This window comes from Curcuma longa, chromosome 8 (genome assembly GCF_044706935.1).
Source record: "Curcuma longa cultivar G26 ecotype Majalengka, Jawa Barat chromosome 8, ITB_CL_G26_1.1, whole genome shotgun sequence".
NCBI classification, from domain to species: domain Eukaryota; kingdom Viridiplantae; phylum Streptophyta; class Magnoliopsida; order Zingiberales; family Zingiberaceae; genus Curcuma; species Curcuma longa.
The window spans coordinates 14,560,694-14,588,455 of NC_133868.1; the positions used below are offsets into that span (position 1 = coordinate 14,560,694).

General features: G+C 35.8%; 1 protein-coding gene across 1 annotated transcript; it reads left to right on the top strand.

The window, feature by feature from the left end:
• The first annotated feature begins 8 nt into the window (after positions 1-8).
• LOC141832919 (tobamovirus multiplication protein 3-like) lies at positions 9-27,762 on the top strand. Its single transcript, XM_074720283.1, has 11 exons — positions 9-341; positions 578-668; positions 780-832; positions 919-1,011; positions 1,110-1,181; positions 9,549-9,621; positions 9,701-9,746; positions 25,302-25,365; positions 25,435-25,488; positions 25,574-25,651; positions 27,332-27,762. Exons 1-11 carry the CDS (start codon positions 129-131, stop codon positions 27,419-27,421), a joined length of 927 nt encoding a protein of 308 aa, XP_074576384.1. The 5' UTR covers positions 9-128; the 3' UTR covers positions 27,422-27,762.

Genomic DNA, 27,762 nt, shown 5'->3' on the forward strand with positions numbered 1-27,762 from the left:
CAGCCGGCTAAATCCAATTTGATTCTATGATTGGCGTCGTGGTTTTCCATCTGCTGGCTTCTCGCTTCTTTCTTATTTGGATCCGATCGACTCCGCGTGCTACTTGCTCCAAGCTGCGGCGCTGGTAGATGGATTCCCGGCCATTGATTCTTGGAGTGCCGGATTCGCCAGGAGAGGGCGAAGCTGCGACTTCGGTGGCCTCTTCCGTTCTCGAAGTTGCCGCAATCGCGCTCAATAGAGCCTCCAGCTGGTGGAATGGTGCGGAAAACCCCGTCCTGTTGCAGGATTGGATCTTCCGTACCCTTGCAGTCCTCTATGGCATCGTTGCCGCCGTTGCCCTTGTAATTTTCCAACCTTCATCCATCTCGCTTTCACGAAGTTACGCGGTGGTCGATTATTTTATTTTTCCTTTTTTTTTAGAGTAAAACTAGGTTATTAGTTGATGGCTCAATTATCAAAGAATATTTTTTGCTTTTTAGTTTTTAGGGTGGGGAAGTGGTATTTCCTATGGTTTATTGTATTATCGAGGGGATGCTTGTTGGTGCAAAAAATTGGACTGAAAGATCAATTTTTGCAGATTCAACTGATCAGAATAGAATGTAGAGTTCCGGATTATGGCTGGACGACGCAAAAGGTCTTCCATTTCTTGAACTTCTTGGTAAATGGTGGTATGTAAATTTCCCTTTGATTGTTTCCTGCGAATCTGGTGGTATTACTGGAGCACATACCAATAGTCTCTCCCTTACGGTGGTACGGTTTGTTTTATTGCTTGATTGCAGTGAGGTCGGTTGTCTTTGTCTTGAGGAGAGACGTCCAACATATAAGGCCAGAGGTATTTACTAGACTTGTCCTTTCCCCCTTTCCTCTGGATTCTAGTATAGCATCGCGTAGCAAATTGTCACTCTTGCTGTCTGTCAGGTCTTTCAACATGTTGTTCTTGATTTGCCCAGCCTGGTTTTTTTCACTACTTATGCACTTCTGGTGCTGTTCTGGGCTGAGATATATTATCAGGTTTATTTTGATGAAGTTTCCTCAGTTCCCATATCGTCCAATCAGTTCGATGCTCAATTGCTCGTTATTTTTGTATCTTTGCATTGAAATGTCACCAGGCACGTGCAGTTTCGACTGATAGACTAAGGCTAACTTTCTACACAATTAATGCAGCGCTTTACACCATACAGGTATTTGATTACTTATAGATCTGGATGATAGATTCCTTGAATTTGCATCTTTTGTTCTTGAGATGAGTAGTTTATTTTTAACAGAGAAATACCAACAGAAGTTGGAAAGCGTAAGGAAGTTAGCCAAAGTTTTGCATGTGGATATATATTTGGAATTTATACCAATGTTTTTGGCTGTATTTTCTATACACATTGCTTCAGCACTACATATTTACTGTATATAAAGCTGAAAAAAAAAATCTCTTTCTTCTCCATAGTTATATCCATCACGCTATTACTAGCTATTCATTCTACTCAAACCTTCTAAAAGGTAGCATACGATTACCAAATTTCTTTGATGTTGGTTAACTCCAAGTCTTATTTGACTCATTAACTATCCACTAGAAGTATCTCAAAACATAGAAAACTAGTGAACTTAAGTTAATTTTGTAAATGGATGTTGTGAAATTATTAAGAAAATGCCTGCCATTTTGGTTTCCTTTAGAAATTATCTTCAATAGTATGATATACCAAATGTGTGAGATGGAAGTTAATTTGGCAAATGAACATTTTGAAATTGCAACCATAAAAGTGTTAGATCGAGAGATGCTAGAGGGAGGGAGGGATGAATAGCCTTCGCTCCAAATCAGTTTCGTCTCTGCAAAGAGTTAATGCAGTGAAAAACACAATTTAAAGAAAAAATAAACAAACAAACCGACACAAATGATTTTACATGGTTCGGTGGCCTTTGACTCCTACTCCATGACCTATGATTTGGGTGAATCACCTCTTAATGTTCCACTAATTTTTTTTTTCTTGGCAAGATTCCGACGGTGGAGAAACCTCATACACTTCTAGAAATTAAGTACAAGGAAGAAGAAAGAAAACAAAATACTTGGAGAATTAATGAACTTTAGATCACAAATGAGAGCAATTTTAATAACTATTCCAAAGCCTCTTACTCCTTATTTATAGCCTTAAGCCCTTAACTTCAGTTTTCATTGGTTTTTCTTTTCCAGATCATAATCAGTTAATTGAAGCCTTTCATCAATCTATTGTCAGCTGATAATTTGACTTTGTAGCTCATTAGTCAAGTCTTTAAACAATAGCTAGTAAGAATTTGGCTATTGCAGGCCATTATTGTTGGAATCAATGACTTTTCTGGTACAAATCAGTCGATTGCTTTGGTCATCTAGTACTCAGGTGGCCTTATTGGTGATTAGAGAGTAATCCACTAAGGAATCAAATTGATGCCTAGTCAATTAATTACAAATAGAATACCTTGTGTCGTACTTTGAAATTTAGGGTTTGGTGAATCAATTGCTGTAAAGTATCAGTCAACTACCTAGTAGACTATTATGTGAACAGAAAGTTACTATTAATTTTTTGTTGGGCTTTGAGTTGACTAACTAGTCGACTCATGTACCAATCGACAGGAGTCTTTCAGTCGATTGTTCTCCTAACTTTGACTATTTCTAAGGTCAAGTCCACTCCTAAGTCTAGTACCACCTGTACCCCAAATTACAAGTGCACTCATCTCTCCTCATAAGGAGCTTACCTTTGTGCAAAGAGGTTCTCCATGTTAGGATCGGCCTGGTGCATTGCGCGTGTTTACACGTTTCACAAAAGTGCATAGCGAAAAGAAAAATAATAATTAAAGCTAATTATTATAATACTTGCAACACACGCATACAGGATATAACAGGTACATGACATAACTGGAAATTAAAATTTTTAAAAGAATAACAATTTATTCTAGGTATATCTGACAGATGTCGTGGAATGAGATTGGTATCAATCGAGCGGCTCTATCAAAGCTCCGTCTCTATTTGTGATCCACGCCAAGCTCTCGTCTGGATGACTTCCCAAGCCACGAGTCACGTCATCGTCTTCGGTACTAGCCGACGATCGACAACGGTCGATTTGAGAGAAAACCCTAATATCATAACAATACTTGTTGCGAGAAGTTTTCGAGATTTTCTGACTATTGCTGATAATCGTATTCCCAGCGTAGATTCCAGTGGTCAATCTTTGACCTTCGGAATAGGGCAAATAGTCGGAACTCTTTCCGATGAAGATGGAACAAAATCCAATTGCTTTACAAGCTCCTGGCGGCAAACCCCGACAGCGGCTTTAGCAGCGACTCCGACGCTCCGGAAATAACTCCGGCGCTTCGGCAGCAACTCGGGCAGCAGGATGACACTTCACAAGAGCTTCGATTGGGGTTTTCTTCTCCTCTGATTGTTGTCCACAGGGAGAGACAGGTTGTTGACGTCCAACGTCGGCTGGACCTTTGGAGAAGCTGATCAGGAAGGAGAACAGAAAGGGGCGGCGCATGATTCCTCTCCTCCAATGGTCGACGACGACGAATGCAGCGAGAAGAAGAATAAAGGCGGCGATTTTCCTATTTCTCCTTCACGCGGCCAGAAAAACCCAAAAAGGCGGCACTAGCAGCGAAGCAACCGACCTGGAGAAGGGCAGCCAGTGCTTGAGTAATCACGATTAGAGAAGTCACGGTGCTCCCCGATTGACCACTGTTGCTCAGGTTGCCGGAGACAGAACACGATTGAGACGGCGCGGAGGCAGAATCACGATCGGGACGGTGCGGAGGCAGAATCGCGTTCGGAACAGTGCGGAGGCAGAATCGTGATGGGGAGAGCGGCGTGCATCTTAGTTTCTCTCTCCTCTTGGCCGGCGACGAGCTTGTAGGTCGGCGGTGCTCACAGAGAGTCGCGATTTAATGTTTCTGGGTTCACACAATCGACTACAATCCGAGATAAGAAGAAAAACCCATAATCACCTTTTCTCATCATTGTAGTGTATAAGTAGAGATGGATTAAAATGAATGGTTGTGATTAAACTTGATTTTGATCTCAACCATTCATTCTTCCTTTAATGTTATATCCCATATAACATTTCTTATCGGGTTTGGATCTAATCCAAAACCCCATCTTTAACTTGGTACACAAAACCCATATGTCGATCAAGTTAAGTTTGGTTCAAAACCAAACTAAATTAGTTTAATTTGGTTTAAAACCAAATCGTTTGGTTCAACAACTAAAACACATCTAATCAGAACCAAATCAATTTGGTTCATTTCGTCTTCATAAGACGTAGCCCATCATCGCTTCCGATCTGGCAAAATCTCTTCCATCAAAATCAAATCATTTAGTTCATTTCGTCTTTATAAGACGAAGTCATCATCTTTGCCCTTGGTTTGGTCCAACCAGACTATTTCTCTCGATCTGAGAATCCAATTCTCGAACTCGTTTTAAGTCTTTTAGATAAACTTATAGTGCGAGTGACCCAATAGGTTTTCGGCTATGTTGGCCGTCCGTAATTAACCATTAATTACGGAACGATCATGAGTAACACCTAGTAGTATATCACGACTCCCAATTGATCGGAGAATCAACGATTGATTTCAAAATCATTTCTAAACCCTTCAGTAGCTATAATAAAATGTGTCTCGTTCTTTTCATTATCTTATATCCGCTTAATTTAGGACATCGTCTATATGTGTTAGTCCCTATTAGGCTGACTACAACACACCCTTCAGACACTTCGACTTATACTCAATTATTTTGGGTCCACACCTCCTTAGAGATGTTTGCTTAAGATGTCAAAGTATAAGTCTCTATGATCAAGGTGACTTGAATACCGCAAGTCAAAGGAAACTCGCACTTAAGCTACACTGAGATCTTCATTGACATATGTATAGAACTATATGAAGTCTCATGGCAGGTTATTTCAATGAACTAGTTACCTTTAACTAGCATCTACGTTTAACCCTCAACATTCAATATTTTCAACCAGTGAGAACAGCTGCATGGTAAACCAAGGAGTTCAAAACGTGCTAATTTCAACAGAATCGATAACGTCCGTGCTCATCAATTCATTGACTAGGGATAATTTTAATATATTCATAATTGCACATGTAGAGATGTTCATTAGTTATGATACAATCATAAATTCTCTCATGCTATGAATCGTATTGCAGATATTCAATAAATGAGTTTAAGATCCAATCAAACGCATAAAGAATGTGCACTCAAATAGTGAATTGCTATTTATCCAATAAATAGTATAACCATAAGGCGATTGCTTTAAGACACCTCTCAAATATAATACTCCATGCCTCTAAAACTTTGTTAAAGAGAGGTAATCCTTGTCACAACAGATTCCCGTCACAAATTTGTGACGGAAATCTGTGGACCGTTTGATTTTAAAATAGAAGATTAAATCCAGGTCATCGCAATCATCCATTCAATTTACGGCCTGGATTTAATCTTAACTTTAAAATCGAACGGTCTAGATTCCCGTCACAAAATTTGTGACGAAAATTTATTGTGACAAGTAGCTTATTTTATATCTTAATGTTTGGTGCCTAATTCAATATCTCTATCAGCTTAAAAAGGAGACAGGATCAGGTCCACTCGTATGGCAAGATAAAATAAAACACAAGATCATGAGACAGAAAATGTAGGCTAAAGTCGATGGATATGCAGATTACTGTACAAACTTGAGACATTTGGTGGTTTGGATCATTAGAGTAGGGAAACGGTGGTTAAAGAACCTACCTAGAGAAGGATTATATTTCTTCATGCAAGCAACAAAAAAGGATGTTCTTCAACAATAATCAATAGGTAGACTGGGAACAATTATTTAAAAAGCAATAACATTCTCCCCGTCTACCCACTTAATCAGAGTATCATAGTTTGTAATTTGCCGTTTGCTGTCATGCCCTATCTGGTTCCCAGATACTTGAAAAAGAATGGTTGACTAAGAGTTAATCTGAACGATATGTGATTTTACAGGGAAGATATGCTAAGAAATCTCTTTAATATCAGTTCAACAATGAAGAGTGTAAATACAGTTCATGTCCCGGTGGTATCAAGAAAAATTAGCACGTCAAGATCTCTGAGCAACTTTAAAGAAAAACTGAGCCAAAGTAATATCAAGTCTGTGCCTGCAAAATTGGAGACCAAAAAATACATACAGTTAGTTAATGGCTAAGTGGGTAATCAGAAAAGATTGGCATGAATTTAATCTTATTTAAGAAGTCAAAGAAATATAGTATATCACAATTTCTTATTGTCATTTTAAGTTCTTCAATTCTTCATTTATATATAATATATATCTATGTGTCATTGTCTTCGATTATCATTGTTTGGAATCAGATAACATTTTTATGTATGAATTTCATATCTCAATTTAATTATCATTTATCATCAATGTTATATCTTGAAATAATTAAAAAGGTCTTAGTTATAAATTTTAAAATTTATTGGATCTTTATGCAAAAATGCAAATACAAAGTCTTTAAAAGCTCTCTAACAATAAAACCCTAATGCACACTCAAACTCCTCACGCCGTCGCCGCCGTCCTTGTTGCATGTTGTCATCATCGTTGTCGCCACACGTCGTTGTCGTCACACGTCGTCGCAGTCGTTCGTACGTCATCACAACACTGCCAAATTTAATTGAGGTAGAGTTCTTGCTTGAATTCTTTTGGATCATCTCCGTGCATGATTAACTATTTTTTTATTCTTATTCTTCCTTCCCAGTAAAGTCGACTCTATCGGCAACCTTTAATATGTTGTTCATTCCAAGAGTTTGTTGTCCTATCTTTCTTAATGAATTGGAGTATCCATAGCTGCTTTCTCTAGTTAGTTAATTTCCTTTATTGGCTGCTTGTGTTGCTTTCTAACTAATGTATATAATAGGTAGGTGCCTTGGAGAGCACTTTGATCTTGGCACCATTCACCCCATGGGTAGAGTGAATGGCTTCATAGAAGCGCACTGCTTACATTACAAACTTTTGCCCCTTTTTTCATATTTTTCTTTTATATTAAGCAAATTGGAATTAGTGTATTTAGAATTAACTCATTCGTTTTCATTCCAGAATCAAATATATTCATTATTCATTTCTTTCCACCAGCAAGCATATCCTCTTGCAAAAATCTATCTCCACATAGATAGGATAGTTTTTTTTCTGCAGGACAAGTTTGATATATTGAACTGCTTTCTCAACATGATATAACAAAGTAGAACATTTACCATATAAATCTATGCTTTACGAGTTTGATGTTGATTAAGTTTTAAAGTTTAAGCTGGGATAGAAAGCTGATTTAAATTCTTTATTGCAATTGTTAAATTTTATTGCAAGACCTTTAGGTTAATAATAACAAGTAAATAATGAGTTTATGTTATCTGTTAAAAATAATAAAGAGTATGTGTTTATTATTTTGCTTGATCTGCTCATGGGCTTGTCCCTTTTTATATCCGATTAGTTATTGTTTTAATGATAAATTTTAAAAACGGATATCCAAAATTATTATAAGAAAATAAAGAGTAGTTGAATCTCATAAATAAATTTATACAGTTCTTATAACCGAAACAAGAAATAAAATCACACAAGAAAGAGTGTGGTTAAATGCTCATAAGAAGTTATATAACTTCTCAACCAAAGTAATAACGGAGTGAAAATAACTGTCGTGCCATAGCACTTCAGTGCTATTAGTTATAAACGACATGAAATTAATTATATATAGAGAGAGTTTCTGCTCCATAGTGTATAAAGAGCTTTCGAGTTTTTTTGCGCATGCAGAAACTTCTACTAAATTGAGATAAATTTTTTTTCACTGGGTGGATTGCAAGTCATTCACCCTATTCTTATGTGAGGCATCTCACGGGATGGATTGCAGGTCGTCTATTCTATTTTCATGTGAGATATTTTCAAGTGGATTGTGGATCGTTCACATGAGCTATGTCTGTATAGATGCATACTTATGATGCAATTTTGTTACGGGTGGATTGCAGGTCGTTCACTTTGTTATACGATGCATCTCTTTCAAGTGGATTGCAGGTCGCTCACTTTGATATTTTTCATTTATACATGATGTGTTCATATTAGGTGGAATATAGGTCATCGTTACTTATATAACACATCCTTGTTGAGGATGTTATATGTGGTTCACCCACTCAACAGGCTATGCTGAGTGATAGATAAAATAAAATTATAATGGGTGTAATGTGGAAAAATGAGAAATTAAAGAGAACTGATGAATATAATTCAGAAGACAATAAAAGATGAATGTTAAGGAATAATTGTAAATATGTGATGTGTTTGTATGAGGTGGAAGGCAGGTTGTTCATCTTTTACTAAACGACATATTCTAGATGAGTAGATTGTATGTCGTTTACCCATTCAAGAAATCATTTTAAGTGATCGAATAAAATAAGGCAATAATGGGAACGGATGAAAAAAAAAGGAAAGAAAAGATGAATGACATGGAAATTATAAAAGATACATAATTGTTGATCTTTTTATTAATATTTTCATGCACGTCTTTCGTATCTCCATTGTGCACTTTGTGCTCACTCTCCTTTTTCTTTGACTCCAGGTTAATTGTTGAGATATATACATAACACTAAGAGAGTTATTCCAGAGGTATTATATAGTAGGTTATTTAGTTTTACTATGTATTTTGCTCTGACATTGTTACAGTTCACGAGCGGCGAGCGAAGCTAGCGTTGCGGCAAACCTAGTTCGTGCGGGGCGTGACAATCAATTATGATAACTTCTCAATCCTGGTTCACTTATAATCTTAACAGGTGTCATGGTGCTTTATATATAATCATCGCCAATATGGACAATCTTGTCCGCACACAGGATGGACAAACCCTATGAGATTACTGGTTGAATCCCACATATAAATCCCTGATTACATTAACTCAATTACTGCTTAAAAAATACCTTTCTTGTAAATTTCACATTGTTTTTTTTTTTAAATTTCACATTGTTGCTTTCACAGCAGGAAGACAGGTCTTGTCAATCATTAGATAGTAGTTACTTGAAATGATGCAAAAAAATTTTGATCTTCTCTTTAATTTTGGAAGGACTGGAGGAAAAAAAAAATGGTGTTCTATCAAGCATTTGGAATCCCGGTTATGTACAGAATATGTGATTTCCTTTGTCTGAAATTGAGTTTGTTGTCTGAACTTCTTATCCAATACATTCTTTTCCTTTAAATTAAGAAGTTTGTAAACAGGTGAGCTTACATCCACAATTCTGTCCAAACTCTTCAATTATTATCCTTTTCCAGTTTTTGTTGTTAGAGGACAATGCCTTACTGTTGATTTTCTTTCTCGTATGTAGTTTTTATTCCTGTTGGTTGCAAATTTTGGATAAACACTGGATAATTTTTATAAGCAAAAGCAGAGTTTTTTTTTTTCTTTTTTGCATCAAATTCAAAATTCTGAGTAGTTCAATTAACTCTAAATGTGGTTTTGCATTTGGTGTTTTTATTTAATCCTCCAGTCATTTGGAAAATTACTATAGTAGAACTGAGATATACTTCTTTAAGCTAACTTGAAGTTTTTACAGATAGCTTTCTGGCTGATTTTTTGGTGGAAGCCAATTCGACCTGTGATTATCTTATCGAAGCTGTTTCTTGCAGGTGGAGTTTAATATTGTTATAATAAATAAATTAATGCATCTTTTATTGAATAATTAACTATTCCAATTTGTATCGACAGGTGTCTCATTATTTGCAGCCCTTGGATTTCTTCTTTATGGAGGAAGGTAAAAGATTGTAATCATATTGTTATCTGACACATGATCCAGTCAATCTTTTAAAGTACATGACATCTGGAACCTTTCAATGTCAATTATGACACATCGGGATACAAGATATAGAGTACATAGTAAATAAAATCTGGTGAACCTCTAACCTAGTGTTTGCTTACATGTGCCTTGCATAGAGTTCAATGGAGATATTGATCCGTGTACTTGACCCTAAAAATTCAAGACAGACCAAAATGGCTTGCTGGATTGTTGATGTTGACAGGTGTCTCTTCTGATTGTTATCAGAAATTTATAGAGGATCCTCAATGTCTCACGGTTAATTGTATGCTTTGGAATTCTTTGCTGACGGTGACTAGAGATGAGCAGTATGAACTCACACTGCTGTTAATTTGTCTCCACGTTGAATGCCTATGTGAACTCTACAATCCAATTAACTTGGAAGTGACGATTGTAGCCAAAATGTTGGGCTTGATATAAAGTCCATAATGTTCACATATGATCTTATGCTTATGTGCGTTCATAATAAACTTAATAATGTGAGGTTAACAGTATTTAGTTGAGCATACAATAAAAATACATATAAAGGATTACTTTATGCATTTCTTCCATAACTCAAGTTAATTTGAAGACAATGTTAGATACAAGAATAGATTTATCAATTTATACTAGGTTTTTGGAAGGTGGTGGACTCTCAAATAGCTTTCAAGGAAGAGAAGAGACAGTCACTAGAGTATATGAATTGTACTGCAAAAATAATAACTTATTTTTCAACTTCACATTACAAGTTATTTATATTACCCAATAGAAACCTCTAGACCACACTCCATTAATTATATACATGTACGTATTCTATTTAGGTACATGAATAATAAGATTCATGTATCACTTGGTTGTTGTTGTTGTATCACTTGGTTCAGATTCATGTACATCAAGCGTCTAATATTGTTCATGTATTCAAATTTAACTTTTCAACTTCTAACACTCCCTCCTAAACTTGAATCTTCCTGACTTCAAACATGAATCTCAATTTTTGAAAATCATCAAATTTGAGTGGCTGTGCAAAAATATCAGCTACTTGATCTATAAACTTCATTTATTATAGCTGAACTTCTTTCCTTGCAATGCATTCTCAAATAAAATGATATCTTGTGTCAATATGCTTGCTATGTTCATGAACACCAGATTCTTTGCTAAACTTTAAGCTGATTGATTATCAATCATGATCTTTGTAGCATTTTCTTGCTCTAAATAAAGTTCCTTTAACAACTTCTCAACCATATAGCATGACAAGTGCAAGAAGTAGCTAGAATATTCTCATATTCACAACTGGAAAGTATCACAATAGCTTACCTTTTTGAATTCTACGAAATTGCATTATTTCTTAGAAAGAATACGAAACCAATTGTGCTTTTTTTATTGTCAAGGTCTCCTCCAAAATTGCTATCACAATAATCTGTCGACTTGTAGTAGCTTGAGGATGAATAAAAAAATATCATAATCAAGAGTATTGTTAATATAGCTAAGTATCCTCTTACCTGCTAACATGTGAAACTTTGCTCGATTCTCCACAAATCAACTCACAACTCCACTTGCAAATAAAATGTCGGGTCTTGTATAAGTCAAGTATCTGAAGCTTCCAATAAGATTCTTGAATGCATTTGGATCAATCTTCTCTTTTCTATACTTTAGATAGTTGTTCTCCAAATTGCATAGAGGTATTGACTAGTTTGTAATTGAGCATGTTGAATTTCTTGAGAACCTCTTTTGCTATCTTTCTTGTGAAATGAAAGTCCATCCTCCATTTTCTTTACTTGGATTCCCAAGAAATAAGTCATGAGTCTCATGTCACTCATCTTAAATTCATGACTCAGCCAGTTTGAATTCTTCAAACATTTTCTTATTATTTTTGTAAAAATGAGATCATCCACATAAATGTAAACAATAAATTCTGATCTTCTTCTTTCATATAGAGTGCGTACTCGTGCATGCATCTTAAAATATCATTTTCTTGTAAATACTTGTCAAGTCGGTTGTTCTAAGCTCTCGATACCTATGTATGCTCGTAAAGTGCCTTCTTTAGCTTCAATACTTTATCTTCATACCCCTTAATTATCCTATAGGTTGCTCAATGTAATATGGTTCATTAAGATAGCCATTAAGAAAGGCTAATTTAATTTCCAACTGATAAATCTTTCAATGATTTTGGACAACAAGAGATATCAACAAGTAAATTGTCTCTATTTGAGCGACCGAAGCAAATCAATGCTTTACTTCTGCTTGTAGCCTTTAGCAACAAGTCATGCTTTATACCTTTGTACTTCTCCATTGGCATTCATTTTTATCTTGTACACCCATTTGACTCCAATAGTTTTATGGTCTTTTGAAGGAGATACTAATTTCCAAGTATCACTCTTCATAATTTCCCGAATTGTTCATCCATGGCTCATCTCCATTTCTCATCCTCTTTTGCTTTTCAAAGTTTAAAGGTTTAACATCTGTAAGTAAACAAAACAAATTTGTTTCATCAATAACATGAGTCTCATTGTAGACATCATTAAGACTTCAATATTTGGGAGTCTTTTCCTTTGAAGATAATCCTGGTGTAAATGATAACCTGGGTGAATGTGGAGTTGTAGGTAGAGTAGATTCCTCTTGGGCTTCTTGTTCCTCATCAAAGTAAGGAAGGAAATCATCTTCTTCCTTAGAGCATCAATCTCATGATGCATCTTCATCAAATTCTACGTCTTTGTTAATCACAATTCTTCCTTTGTGTGGATTGTACAATTTGTACCCTTTGAAATTTTTATCATATCCAATGAAAATAAGTTTCTACTCAGATTATCTAATTTAGATCTTGTTGGTGTTGGGAGCACCACAGTGAACCTAGTGTTTTAATGTAAGACTAAGTGTAAAGTTAGGTTGTTGTGAAGTGATGATTTTATATCAAGTAAAGTAGGTTACTTGACAAATGGAAGTCCTGTTTGGGAATTAAGTAAGATGGTTGTCCTAGTGAAGCTAGTCAAGTGTAAAGTTCTGGTTGGAAACCAGATAGTTGGAAGTCTTGGTTAAGAACTAAGCAAAAAAGTCCTAATTGGGGGCTAGGCAGAACAAGTTCAAGTGGAGGTAGCTGGGAGCTGTGGCTTGGCAAACAAGTCCAAGTGGAGGCAACTAAGAGCTGTGACTTGACAGACAAGTCCAAGTGGAGGTAGCTGGGAGCTGTGGCTTGGCAAATCACACTAGACGGGTCAATTAGGAGCTGAACATCTAGCCAAGGTATGTACGAGTAAAGTTAAAATCTATATCATATTAATTATGCGTATCGAGTGCAGAAAGCAAAGTTCAACGGTTCCAGGCGACTAGGAGGGAGCCCGGGCGATTGGCTAGAGATAATTTTCGACCGCTGGAGTCAAGGTCTCATAGGCGACTGGAGCAAGGGGAGGACGATCGCAGCGTCTAAGCGACCATAGATGCTTCCAAGCGACTGGGATAAATGGAATGCTGTGATACGGGAAAGTCAAGTCAAAGAAGGAAATTGACCTAACCCTAATCGACCGAGGGGAGCCTAGTCGACTGAGATCATGGGTAACATTTATTACTGGATAAATGTTGTAGCTATATGGGCAGACTCCCAGGCGATCGGAGATGGTCCAGTCGACTAAGAGGTGGCACGTCAACATCCGAAGAAGACTTATAAAAAGAGCTATGAGACAAAGCTTTCAAGCACCTTATTCTCAATCATTCTTAATGTGCTTGTGCTCACATTCAATGCTCTTCGGAGGCTATGCACTGCAACTTCGTACTTTATTCTCCATATACAACAACTTAAGTGTAACATTATCATTTCTTAGTTGTCGTACATTTGTGTATTATTGTGCTTTATTTTTAGTTTTTTTTATAAAGTTTCTCCATATCTAAAATCTTTCAAAAAAGAAGCTAATCGAAATAAGAATCAATTTATTTATGTTGTGTGCCTTTATAATTGTTGCATGCTTATCAGAAAATATTATTGCTCTTAGAATACTTGATTTAATTGTTTATCTTGATTCCACTATATTATTCTGTTAATATTTTTAGAGTTATTTTTTATCTTTTAAAGCTCGTAAAATTCGTAACGCTATTCACCTCTTCTCTAGCGTCGAATTCGATCCTACAAATCTCAGGGACATATGCAAATGCGATGGATCCAAATATCCGTAGATGTGACAGTTAATTTCCACTCAGTCCATGCTTCTTGAGGTGCTGCATGCTTCAAGATCTTTGTTGGAGTTTAATTTGAAAGATACACAACACATGCCACAACTTCTGCCTAAAACTCCTTAAGCATGCCTTTAGACTTCAACATGCTTCTCGCCATATTAAGTATTGTCATGTTCTTTCTTTCGGCAACTCCGTTTTGCTAGGGTGATTTAGAAACTACCAATGGACGACGAATCTCATGCAACTCACAAAAAATGTTAAATTTATTAGATGCAATTCATCATCCATATTAGTTCTTAATGCCCCTATTAGTTCTTAATGCTTAAATTTTATATCTACTTTCTTTTTCAACAAGAGATTTTAAACTTTTTAAATGCATCAAACGCCTCAGATTTTTATTTCCAAAAATACACTCATATCTTTCTACTAAAATCATCAATAAAGAGCACAAAATAACAACGTTTACCGAGAGGTTCAGGTTCAAACTTATTAAAATCATAAACATCAGCATGGATGAGTTCGAATGGTTTGGTTGCTCTCGAAATGGATTGCTTTGGAAAACTGTTTCTTGGATGTTTGCCAATTAAACATGCTTCACATAATTGATCGAGGTAATCAATCTTTGGAATCCCTTTCACCATCTTATGAACTTCCAAAGCTTTGAGTCGCCCAAAATTCAAATGGTCAAACCTTATATGTCAAATCCTGGATACAAGTCTTCAAGTACATAGGTTTGGAATTCTTTGAGTCTAACAAGAACAGTCATAGACACCTTAGCAACAAGGTTAGAATCTTAATTTCGTAGCCAAAGCATACGATCTTTCATATGAATTTTATAATTTCTTTCTAAAAGTTAATCAATACTCAAGATATTGCCGACCAATTTTGGAATATAATGAACATCAAAAAGCTACCATTTTTTGTTTCAAAATGAATCGTACCTTTGCCTTTAATTTTCACCTTTGTATTATCTCCAAAGCTTATAGAGCCTTTCTTGCTTGTATCAAATTCCACAAATTTACTTTAATCACCTGTCATATGGTTGCCAACTCCATTATCGAGATATCATGTATTTGCTTTTCCAATAAAATTTTTAGTGCAAGAAATAAGGATTGTTTTGTATCGTCTTCCTTATTCTCTATTAACTTTGCCTCTTCATCTTCCATGTTTGATTGACACCCCCAAATATAATGTCTGAATTTGTGACAAGAATAACATTCAATTTGAGATTTATTTCTTTTATCATCGAACCTTAAATAATTACCTCTTCCACTTGCTCTTCCATAGCCTCTTGCAAATGCTTGATTTCGTTTTTCAAACCGAAAAGGTTGCTCATCTCTCCCTTGATCACAATCACGTCCACAAATTCGGCCTCTGCCTCGACCTCTACTAGAAATACCTCCTTTGGTCTTTAAATTAGTCTTTGTTTGAAATACATGTTTTGATTGCTCTTTTTTTTCATGGTTCATCCTTAATGAGTCTGCAATGATTCGTTTAGTTCATTAACTTTCATAGCCTCCAAATCTTTGGACTCTTCAATTGCAACAACTACGTGGTTGAACTTCATGCTAAGAGGAACTTTGTGCTAAGAGAGCACAGTATCTTCTCAATTACGCAAAACATTAAGCATAATTTTTTTAAGTCTCTTCATTTGATTAACAATAGCAAAACCTCTTGTAAAATAGTGAGAGATAAATTCACTCTCTTTCCTAAAGAGTGATTCAAACTCACTCTTAAGAGTTTAAAATCACACCTTCACTTTATCCACTCCCATAATAGAGTTACCTTCACTTTATCCACTCCCACAATAGAGTTACGTAAGTGTCTCCCACGTTTTTTTTAACGTTGTCTCATTGGCTATTTTCTTGAATATGTCTTCATCCAAACCTTGAACTCCGCTCATGACGAATTAAATCCATCATGATCGGTCCCAAGCTCGGATAAAGTAGGAGGGTCTGTCAGGTTGCTAGCCAACGTCAAATTAAGGCAAATGTTCAATGAATTGATCTATTAAACTATTATGCTAATACTAGGTTATTCCTCAGAAAGAACGCATTGTAGGGTCCGACTGTAACATCTCAGCAAGGACCGAGAATTCGGGTGTAGTGATAAATATGCAAGAGTTCGCGTTGTAGGGTCCGATTGCAACGTATCGGCAAAGATTGCTATATTTCTATGAGAATTTGAGTGTAGTGTTAATTAGGTAAAGGTTTTTTAACCATAGGTTCGATAAGAACACATATTATAGTAAAACTAATAGTCTAAGATTTGAAACATGAAGCATATAAATCCTCATTGGTAAAGCAATGGAGGTAGTAGATACGATAATTAGGAGAAGAATTAGTATTTTATGTATACAAGAGACAAAATGGATAGGTGAGAAGGTAAAGATGATAGAGAACTCGGATTTTAAGTTATGGTACACAGGAAAGAGTAAAATAAGAAATAGAGTGAGTATTGTTGTAGATAGTTCGTTAAATGATGAAGTTGTACTAGTTAGAAAGGGGGATAGAATTATAACTTTTAAGATAGTAATGGAGAAAGAAACTATGAATGTAATTAGCATATATGTATCTCAAGTAGGATTAGATGAAAATATCAAATTAAGGTTTTGTGATGACCTAGATGAAGTATTATAAAATATTCCATCAAATGTAATGATTTTAATAGGAGACAATCTAAATGAATATGTCGGAGTGAAAAATGAGGAATATGAGAGGGTGCATGGGGGTTATAGATTTGAAACAAGAAATGAAGAAGGAAAAATTATATTGGATTTTGTGATAACATATGACTTTATACCAAAGTTTAAAATATTGAGCCATGCCGAGATTTTGGTTTTAGATCAAAACGATACAGTTTCGATATCGTATCGTATTGTGTTGGTATAGTTTTGATATTTTTAAAATATAAAATATATTAACTAAAATAAAAAATTTAATCTCTAGGAGTTGATTATTAAAATCTAAGTTAAAAAAAAAAAATCAAATGCCGTGACTAGGCATGTGTGATGCCTCCGGAGGAGTTGTTGGACTCTGGTGACGCCTCCAGACAGTATCCTGGCTGAAACGCTGGTGCCGGTGACAATGCCGGTCCACTGGCGGAATGAAAATTTTCGTCGGTATCAAACGAAACGGTTCGAGATTTCAATCCTTACCTTATGCTAGCTAATATGTTTTTTAAGAAAAGAGAACACTTGGTCACGTTCAAAATAGGAATAATAAATTGCAAATTAACTTTTTTATAGTTAGGAAGATGGATAGAAAGATTTATAATAACATAACACAATTTAAAACATTCTTTTCTGTTTAACAAGCGGAAGCAAAGAAATAAATAATAATTCTTGAACATAAATAAAGATTTATTTAATTCTTAATCTTTGATCTTATTCCGCGGTTCCGCCGACACCACACATCAAACATTTTTCCAGCTGCCTCCTCTTTCCTAAAACTTTTCCTTTTATTTATCTGCAGTATGAGGAAATGCAAACTATAAGCAACGCTTAGTAAGTACATACCTAATCTCACAAAACAACGAAAATCGTTTCATGCATTCTTTCGTAATTAAACAGAAAATAAGTAAACATACTTAAACATACTTAAACATACTTATGGGCCCTGGCAGAGTATCAATGCGCGCATCTCTGATAGACTCGGGGTAGCTAGCCACCGAATGCTACCAGAGGACTTATCTTATCAGGCGACCTTTGGCCTGGAATTCCTTTCCTTATGGGCGAACCTTTGGCCCGGAATTCATTATGGGCGAACCTTTGGCCCGATACCCGCCTCTTAAAGTAAAATACTTTTCTTATACTTCTTATATCATGCAATTTAGAAAGAGACAATTTACACATGCTTTAACATGAAATGATGTCATGGAAAGAATAATTTATGCATGCTCTATGAAATCATACTGTGAAAAGAATAAAGATAACAACGAAACTACTCATACTGCAGGTGAGAGATGTACTTACCTTAGCTTGTCGCCTCACCGGGTTTTAATTGCTAAGGTTTGTGAAATCAAGGACCTCCTCTCTGAGGTGCTCTAGCGCCTACGCGATCTAGAAAAATCATAACTATAACTTCACGGAAATAATTAAATTAACCTGATCTAATCACTCAACCATATCAAGAGTAAATTCTAAATGAACTCAATATTCTCAATTACTCCCTTCACATTAATTACTCTTCATCACTCCTCTTGTCAATTGATTTAATTGACCGATCTCTTATTAAATAAATTGGTTAGAAATCCATTAATTCTTTAATTAATAATAACCAACTTTTGAACATCTAATAAATCAATTTATCTAAAATGATTTAATCAACTAATCAATTATCTAATTTAACAATTAACTACTTATTAACTAATTAAGATGTAATTAAACTGATTAATAGTCTAACTAGATTGACTATCAATTCATTAATTAATCACTTAAACTAATTAACTATTTAATCTAATTTCTAATTACTAATTACTTAATTGAACTAACAGGTTAATTAATCACGCAATTAACTGATTAACAATTAAATTAATTAACTTAATTAATTAAACTAACTTTAATTACTTAATCAAACAATTAACTAAATCCACCTACTCGTCTTCTCCACGCGAACTGGCGCTGGCGTCCTGGTGGCAGAGCTACGGCAGGGTAGACCGGCGGCGTCTGCACAGTGGAACGCGGCGGTGACAGAGGCGGCATCGGCGGCTTCGACCGGTGGCGGAGAAGAAGCGGCGGCGGCTGCGTGGGGCGTCGAACAGAGGAAGGAGGCGGCGGCGCGATTGCGGACAGCGGCAGCGGTGTCGGCGGCTATCGGGCGTCACGCGGCAGAGGGCGGTTGGCAGGGCGGCGACGCTGTGGAGGGAGGAGGCGGCGGCTGCTTTGCTTCTCCACGCGGCGGCGGCGAAGGGCGTCTTCACGCGGCGCTCGGCGATTGCGGCAGAGGCGGCGACGCTGTGGAGGGAGGATCGCGAGGGGGTTCGGCCCTCTTTAAAGCCCTTCCGTTCCGATTCTTCCGCCGGCGGACGCGGCGGACGCGGCGGACGCAGTCCGCGTGGAGGATGCGACGGACGCGGCTCGCGGGAGAGGCGCGGGTCGCGCGGTGAGGAGGCGGCGGGCGAAAATAAAAAGGAGTGCACAATACTCTTAACTTCGTGATTAAGAAATTCCGATTAAACCGGGTCTAATTTCTTAAATCGAACCGGATTAAATTTTGGTTTGCTTGGTTCGGCCATCAAACGACTTCCAAATTGACTCAAACAAATTTTGTTGGATTCGTCTTGCAAAGACGAATCTTTTCACCCCTTTTATTTTATCCAACTCCCTTCTATCATTTAACTAAAGGACCTTTATTCTAATTAAAAATCCTAAAATAGAGGAAATTAATCCGGGTGTTACATCCCATCTCCTATTCCACTGGATGCCATGTAAAATACCTTACTGGGCTCGCAGTCTTCACAGGAAATTATCACTTACAAGCGACAAAGACACAAGCAAAGACCTACTACTGACCGGTTAGCCGAATCAGATGCTCTGGCTCCAGATTCCTTGGAGTAGTCATTAAATATGAATGAGCTGAACCTTCCTGTTGCTGTTAGGAAGGGGATCAGGTCATGTACTTAACATCCTATCTCCAATTATGTTTCTTATTCTCGTTTGTCTTCTTCATATCATGCCTTTGTTTCACAATTATCAAACCAAACTATACCTTCTTCTTATTATGAAGTTGTAAAGGATGCTAGGTGGTTGAAAGCAATGAATGAAGAGATAGAGGCTCTTAACAGGAATGGTACTTGGGAATTAGTTGATCCTTCAAAGGGGAAGAACTTGGTTGGTTCTAAATGGGTCTATGCTATCAAGTATAATTCAGAGGGTGAAGTGATCAGATATAAAGCTAGACTTGTTGCCAAGGGATTCATTCAAACATATGGGATGGATTACTTGGAGACTTTTGCTCCAGTTGCAAAACTGAATTCGGTCAGAGTAATTCTTTCGCTTGCTGCTCAATATGATTGACCTCTATTCCAGCTAGATGTTAAAAATGCTTTTTTGAATGGTGATCTTCATGAAGAAGTCTACATGTTACCACCTCTTGGAATCGAAACAAAAGGAAAAATTTGCAAGCTAAGAAAAGCTTTATATGAGCTTAAACAATCTCCAAGAACATGGTTTGATAGGTTTTGCAAAGCCATGATATTGTTTGGCTTTAAACAAGGAAATGCTGATCATACACTTTTTGTTAAAAAGAAAGAAGGCAGAACAACCATTCTCTTAGTTTATGTTGATAATATGATAGTTACAGATGATGACGAAGCTGAAATCCAGGCTCTCAAGTCCAAGTTAACATCAGAATTTGAAATTAAAGATCTTGGACTATTGAAGTACTTCCTTGGTATTGAAGTGGTTCGGTCTCAAAAAGGAATTATATGTGTCAAAGAAAATATGTGTTGGATTTACTCAAGGAGACAGAAAAGTTAGGTTGTCGACCAGCATCTACTCCTATAGAAGTAAATCATGATCTTACTAGTTCTAATGGGGAAGATCTTACAAGTCTGGAAAAGGGAACGTATCAAAGGTTGGTTGGAAAATTACTATATTTGTCTATGACTAGGCCTGACATCACCTATGCTGTTAGTGTGGTGAGCTAGTACATGCATGCTCCTAAAACTGTCCATATGAAGGCTGTTGACAGGATTTTAAGGTACTTGAAGTCATGCCCCGGAAAAGGCTTACTGTTCAAAGGAGGTGGTAATCTGAAGGTGGAATGTTATTCTGATGCAGATTGGGCTGGTTCTCGAGATGATAGAAGGTCCACTTCTAGCTATTGTACTTTTTTGGGAGGAAACCTGGTAACTTGGAGAAGTAAGAAACAAAATGTTTGTGCACGGTCCAGTGCTGAAGCAGAATATCGAGCCATGACACAAGGTCTTGCAGAAATATTGTGGTTGTGTTTTTTGTTGGAAGACATGTGATTAAAAGCAGAATTACCCCTTAAACTATATTGTGACAACAAAGCTGCAATCAATATTGCAAATAATCTAGTACAACATGATCGGACTAAACACATCGAGATTGATCGCCACTTTATTCGGGAGAGACTTGATTCCGGAGAGTTATGTTTGTCTTATGTCAAATCTGAGGATCAACTTGTTGATATGTTTACGAAGGCTATACCCCAAGCTATATTTAATTCTGTTCTTATCAAGTTAAACATGTTTGATATATATGTTCAACTTGAGGGGGAGTGTTGTGAGAAGCAGGGGTAGATAGGTCTTTTCTTCTTGTGGTATTAGGGTTATATTGGTTATATAAACCCTGTACATATGTTTTATTTTGATTAAGATTATATAACAATTATGATTCTCAAATGAACAACTAAAATAGATATCAACTATGAATATAAAAAGAAGTAATATAGGAGAAAATTATGTACTAACAAGAGTAGGAATAAGGTCATATAACGAATTCTATCTCTAATGACTTCATAATTATATCTACTTTCATAAACTTAATCATGCACAAGATAAATATAATGAAACAAGCAAGAAAAACCCACCTCAATTGAAGAAATTCCATTTTGACATTTTACCAACCAATGCACCCATAGCATACTCATAGTCAGTCTCATACACAAGCTGTCTATAGGGATCTTATGCGGAAAAAAATAAACGCAGTGGAAAAATCAATCCCTCAAGAGATCCATGCGAATACAATATACATGTTTGTTATCTAGTTGTCACATTTGTTGCGTGAACGTAACAATCCTAACAACTTTGATTCGGCAAATCTCAACATGATCAGAATGACCGAACCTCTTCGGTATCCACACGAACACGTCCTTTGTTTGTCGCACGAATTCAGCCTTCGGAGAAGAACCACTTTCGTTGTGCTAGCAACTTAGATGGTTCGACCAAGAGGAGATTAGAAAAATGATTATCCACGAAAATGCATAAAAATGACTTTTGTACTCATCTAATGAATACAAAAGGTCATCCAATGAATACAATTTTTTTTTTTTGTCTTTTTCTCTCTTTTTCATCAATGCCCCATTAATCTATATTAATGGACATTAATCCTCTTTAGTGGTTAAGTCTAATTCGGATTAGACTCAATCCAATAATCCAATAGTTGGATTTATTTGAGTCTTACTTGGATTACACTTAACCTTATAATCTTAGGGTCCATTGTATTTTAGTCAAACTAAAATAAATCCATATCCAAATCAACATGTTCTTTGTGTATGACCCAATAGATTCTCATAACGTTGACAATGTATCTAAAACAACATTTTAGATACATAAGCAATGAGTAGCATCTAGCAATGCATCATTGCTACCCAAGTGATGAGAATGTCGAGATACGACCTAACCTTTTTGTATCTATTATCTTGTATAATTTAGTCCTTCTATCCTCAATATCTAGATTAATCCATGAGGCATAGACCGTGTCATCCTCTTATCAAGCTTTGTATTTCTTGGTCTCTAAGTAAACTCACTTAACCAAATGAATTCAATATCTTATATTAACTTATTTGAGCATGAATATGTATTTTAATAGTCTTATTTAATCAAGTGGCCCATAGATATCACTTCCGTTATATGAAAAGGATAGATCTTATTTACATTACTCACATCCCTCTGTATAATTTATTGTATACCTAGTAATCGATTTTATAGTCCACCTTATTACAGGTGATGTTTGCCAATACTAAAGTATACAACTCGTTATGTAGGGAATCATAGTGACTTCAGGTTTAAAGATTATTTATATTAATAGTCACAATGAGAATGCTTATAACACTCATATAACGATCTATGAAACATTCTCATGGCAGGTCAATTCATATATATTCTCTAATATATACCCACGTGTCAACTTGATATTTTATATCCATAACTTATGGGATTAAGTCATCAGTTGACCTATATGTTAGTCTCAACGCATTAATATTGCCCTTGTATATTAAAGCTTAACTAGAATAGTTAAAAATAGTGTTCTATATATATCTGCAGCCTATCAATTCCACCAATCCTACTATCTTAGGACATTATTATATTTATTCATCTGACACAGATTTGAAGTAAATATAATATCTATTAGCTTTGTCTTGTATTAATAAAATATGATATAAAAGTTTCCTTGTCAATCATCTCATAATTGGCTCTAAGGGCTAACATTAACACTGTCATCAATTAATACCTTCTCTACACTAGCTTCCATCAATCTATAGACAAGATCCAAGGGACCTAAAGAGGGTTGTTACATAGATTAAAGAAGTTGCTTCCCAAAATGAGAAATAAAATAAAGTTGCACAAAATTAGGTCTTAATGCAAAAAATCAAAATTTACAAAAAGTACCTCTAATCAAGCCAAACTGTCATCCTAAAGGATGTATAGGTTAGCAGCCATGTTCAAATCCTCATCAACACCCTTAGAGGAGAGGAGGAGAAAGTCGTTGCAACCAACTACTTAATTATGGATTGTGATCCAACTAACAAAGTGCCTTATCGAGTGGTGGCAAAGTTGTTGGACAAACCTCAACGACAAGGGCATGAATTCCTACAAATGGGAGCTACAACAATGGCGACTTGTAATCAGAGAGGTGTAGGCGTGCTCTGACGACGACAACAAAGGTTGCCACATCAAGCAACAACGATGTTGGTTGAGAAGACAACAATGAAAATAACTTTATTGGTTGTAGTTGGGAGCATTGTAGGCTAGCCAAAGGAGAGATCACGGGAGAAAAGTTGAAGAGGAGAAAGAGATTTTGGCACACTCAACTTTAGGTGGCAATAGTTGGGCAACTAGGAGGTAGTGACCCAGTGACCGGGAGGCAACAACTGAGTGGCACTAACATATGACAATTGCAAGGTGGTGACAGTGGCAAGGAATAGTGGTAGGGCAAGGGCAACTCGATAAGAGAAAAGAAAAAAAACTAACATCAAAATGTGCACAGAGTGGGGAGAAAGAAAAGCCAGGTTCTTAATTGACAATTGTCAATTTGCAAGTTAATCCATAATTTTAAAAATTTACAAGTTGGTCCTAAAAATTTGGCTATTGTAACAATGCTCATCTCATACTAATGCATATACATAGAATCTTAGAGACGATCCCTAATGTAATCTTATAGTTATAGGAAAATCACCCATTTTACTCCAAATAGCCATCAACCTAGTAATTATATTGTTGCACATATCTTTTAGCACATTGATTTTATTACTCATTCTTTTCTCCTTTAAAATTATAACCGTAATTGTTTGGGGACTCCATCCTCAATTTCTCTTTGAAATTAGTAAAAAACATGTACATATAGCAAAGGACTGCATGGGCAATTCTTTCCCAAAGCACCACTCCTTGGGCCTCAAAGCGAGGAATGGCTCTAATTATTTCTTACATCTGATATTCATTTTCAAACCAATGCTACTTAGGAAAAAGGAAGATTTGGAATTGAAGAAGCTGAAGGGGTGAATGAGTGCTCGATCGTGAGTTGATCATGAGCCGTAAGAAAGATGAGCAGAGCATTTCTTCAGCCGGCCAGGCCAGGAGTAGGGTAGCGTGGTAAGATAGATAGACATCCAATCCTACAGCAGCTAATTGATAGGCCTGAGTCTTGGGCTGATCTCACACTTTAATCAAGCCCTTCTTTGATCCAATCAATCGATCAATCAAGAGGCTAATCTCTTTTGTAGTTGATCTTCCAGTAATAAAATCAAATTGATTTTCAGTCCTCTATACTTATAATACCCCACCTAGTGGAATAAGGCTTGGTGGTTGTTGTTGTATACTTATAACAATAATTGTCTAGAGACTCTATCCTCAAGTTCTTTGAAACTAGTGAAAAAAGCATGTACAAGGATATGTAGTTGATCTTCTAATAACAGAATCAAATCAATTTTAAAAAATATTTATTTTATTTCTTACTTTCCTCTTAACACCTTTTCTCAAGATTTATTGTAATTTAGTGCCATAATTTCCTCCATGAATTTGACATTTTTTTAAAATTTTCAAAAAATTGTTGAATTATACTCTAATCTTGAACTCTTCCAAACTTCAATGAGAACATCTGATGTAACATTCTTATGTAGCTTCATTTTAACCTCATTTGATCTAAAGTTATGAACAAGTTTTTTAAATTCTAATTGAATAAAATTCATGTTACTTTTTGTCTAGCTTATTTTTACTGGGAGGATAGTTGAAAAGAAATATTTGTGGCTAATACACTGGGTGTCATAACTGACAAAGTAACATGATTTCTATTGGCTCTGTATTTACTTTCTTTTGATGATTAGATTTTCTGTGGATCTGTGCGAAAGTTTTTTCCACATTGGAGATTTAAATTATTTAATTGACAATTAGGCTTTTCCTGATGTTGCAACACTTCCCTCTTGAATCAAGAGGAAGGAGGAAAAAATTACAGGAGGTATATCTATGATTGCATATATTTGAGCCTTTTTTTTTATATCATGTTGACGATCTATTGCTTTCATAGGTTGGTTATGTGGCAACTATATGTTTCCTTTGTTTTCTGGCGAGATGCATAATGGTAAGTAGGATATTGAAGTTCAATGCTTTTGTATTTGATTTCTTTTGAGTGAGAACTTTTAAGTAAATTGTTTTGTGATTTGCAGATGTGCTTGAATGCATATGACAAAGATGTGGACCTTGATGTTCTTGATCATCCTATTCTGAACCTTACATATTACCTGGTATGAACTTGTCTTCTTTACTTAGAATTAGTTTACTTGCTGTTATAGTAAATCACAAGGACATTATTAGTTTACTTGCCTTCTCATTGTTTTACATACACTTTTTATGTAAACAATACTAATTCTAAGTAACTGCATAATCACAGTTGGCCATTACAGTTTATCATGTTGATGAAATTGACTTCAGTTGATGTGTTTGGCATATTTGGATATTCCAGTTTTATGATTTCAACAATCTGTAGGTTTGCAAGTTCTTGTTTAATTGAGGTTAGGACCAAAAACTTTTAAGATTCTGGAAATTTTTAGATAGAAACCATGTCTGAAAATAACTTTATTCACATTGTAATCATTCACTGCTGAAGGATCCATTTACCAGCATTTATTTCACGTGTCTTGGTTGAATTGACTTTTATATGAGTCGGATGCCAACTTACAGTTCAGAAAGGGTGCAGGTTTAGGTAAAATTATGGCTTCACCTCTTTGTTTTGGCCATAGTCTATATTACTCGGCTTCATTTCACAACCTTGGCCTGAAATGTGAATGTTTAGATTCTAAAGGGTTGGTTGTGTTGGTTGTCATGCAGCTTGTAACCTTCTAGGGAAAATTCTCACCATCGTATTATTCAGAATATACATATTTATATACATTGATCATCCATAAAATAAGCATGTAAATATACCATACAAGTAAGGTTGAGTATTCGGTTAAAATCGAATCGAAATCGAACTGAATCGATTTTTTTCGAACTAACTGAATCGATCGAATTTTCAAATAAAAATCGAACAAACCGAATCGATAAAATATCGATTAATTCAATCGAAAACCGAATTAACCAAAATAATCAATTTTTTTAAAGTATTATGGAAGATTTACCAATTAGTTAAGGATTTATAAATTCACTTATTTAAGAATTTATAAATTATTTTTTATTTGATTAATTCGGTTTATTAAATTAGTTTAATTGAATAAGGAATTTTAAAATAAAAAACGAACTGAATTAACTATTTTTTTTAGAAAAAAATTGAAATTCCAAAATAATCGAACTAAATTTTTAAATTCAGTGGGTTTAGTCTGTTTGTTTCAGTTTAATCGAACTTTTGCTCACCCCTACGTACAATGGTAATTGACATAGAAGGAACAATATTTCCAAATATAAGGTAATAATATTATGGATCAAAGAATAATTGGAGATAAACTGGAAAGTAATAGATGCCAAGCCGCACAAATCTCTTTCCTTTAACACAACTTTATTTCAAGGTGAGTTGTAACCTCAAAATTTATGTCTAAAGTAGGTTGTTGTTGGAGACCCCAAATCATCTAACATCCACAAACTTGATTTAATGAAGGATGTGCAGCAGAAGTTATTGTAACCTAGGGTAGACTAGCACCTCATTTTAGTTCTTAACCACAGAATTAGTGACATGAAGTTGCAATAAGCTACAACTAGGGGTAAGTTTATTCCTAATAACTAGGAAAATCACCATTTGGTCAAATTAGATTGTCAAACTGATCATTCAAGTGCTTGAAAGAATCTTTCTAGCAATTTGTTATTTTAATATTGGTGTTTTTTCCCCCTGCCATGTGAGTTCTTCTTTCGTCTCTTTCGGAGCTCTATCATTCTCTAAGACTGTTGAGTTTAGCTACAATTTAATTTTTATATTTAATTTATTGGATTCGCAGCTTGTGGAAATTGTACCCTCATCCCTCGTCCTATTCATCCTAAGGAAACTACCTCCCAAACGTGCTGCTCAACATCATCCCATTCATTAGCCAGTGTTAGTTGTTCTGTTGAAGAATTCAGTTCATCCCTAGCATCACAAAAAGACTTCCAACAAAGAGGGAGAAAACAAAAAGCCTTAAAAAGGGTTCAATGTGGGATGGAGCTTGCAGACTGAATGGTTTACAAGTGTAACACACGAGTACGAAGGAGCCAGTAGATATGCAATAATTCTGTACAACACTCATCGGTTTGTGAAATTTAATGCATATGTTCGGACTTTCATGTCCAATATAGAATGGTGTATATGTGTATCGCACGAGTGCGAAAGAGCCAGTAGATATGTGATGATTCTGTACAACACTCATCGGTTTGTGAAATTTAATGCATATGT

What these genes read in the sequence shown, in the direction of transcription:
- LOC141832919 (XM_074720283.1), top strand. Translation starts at nt 129, where the DNA reads ATGGATTCCCGGCCATTGATTCTTGGAGTGCCGGATTCGCCAGGAGAG. An exon ending in GAACTTCTTGGTAAATGGTG is followed by an intron (nt 669 to 779) that starts GTATGTAAATTT and finishes GCTTGATTGCAG; the next exon opens with TGAGGTCGGTTGTCTTTGTC. An exon ending in GGAGGAAAAAATTACAGGAG is followed by an intron (nt 25,366 to 25,434) that starts GTATATCTATGA and finishes TTGCTTTCATAG; the next exon opens with GTTGGTTATGTGGCAACTAT.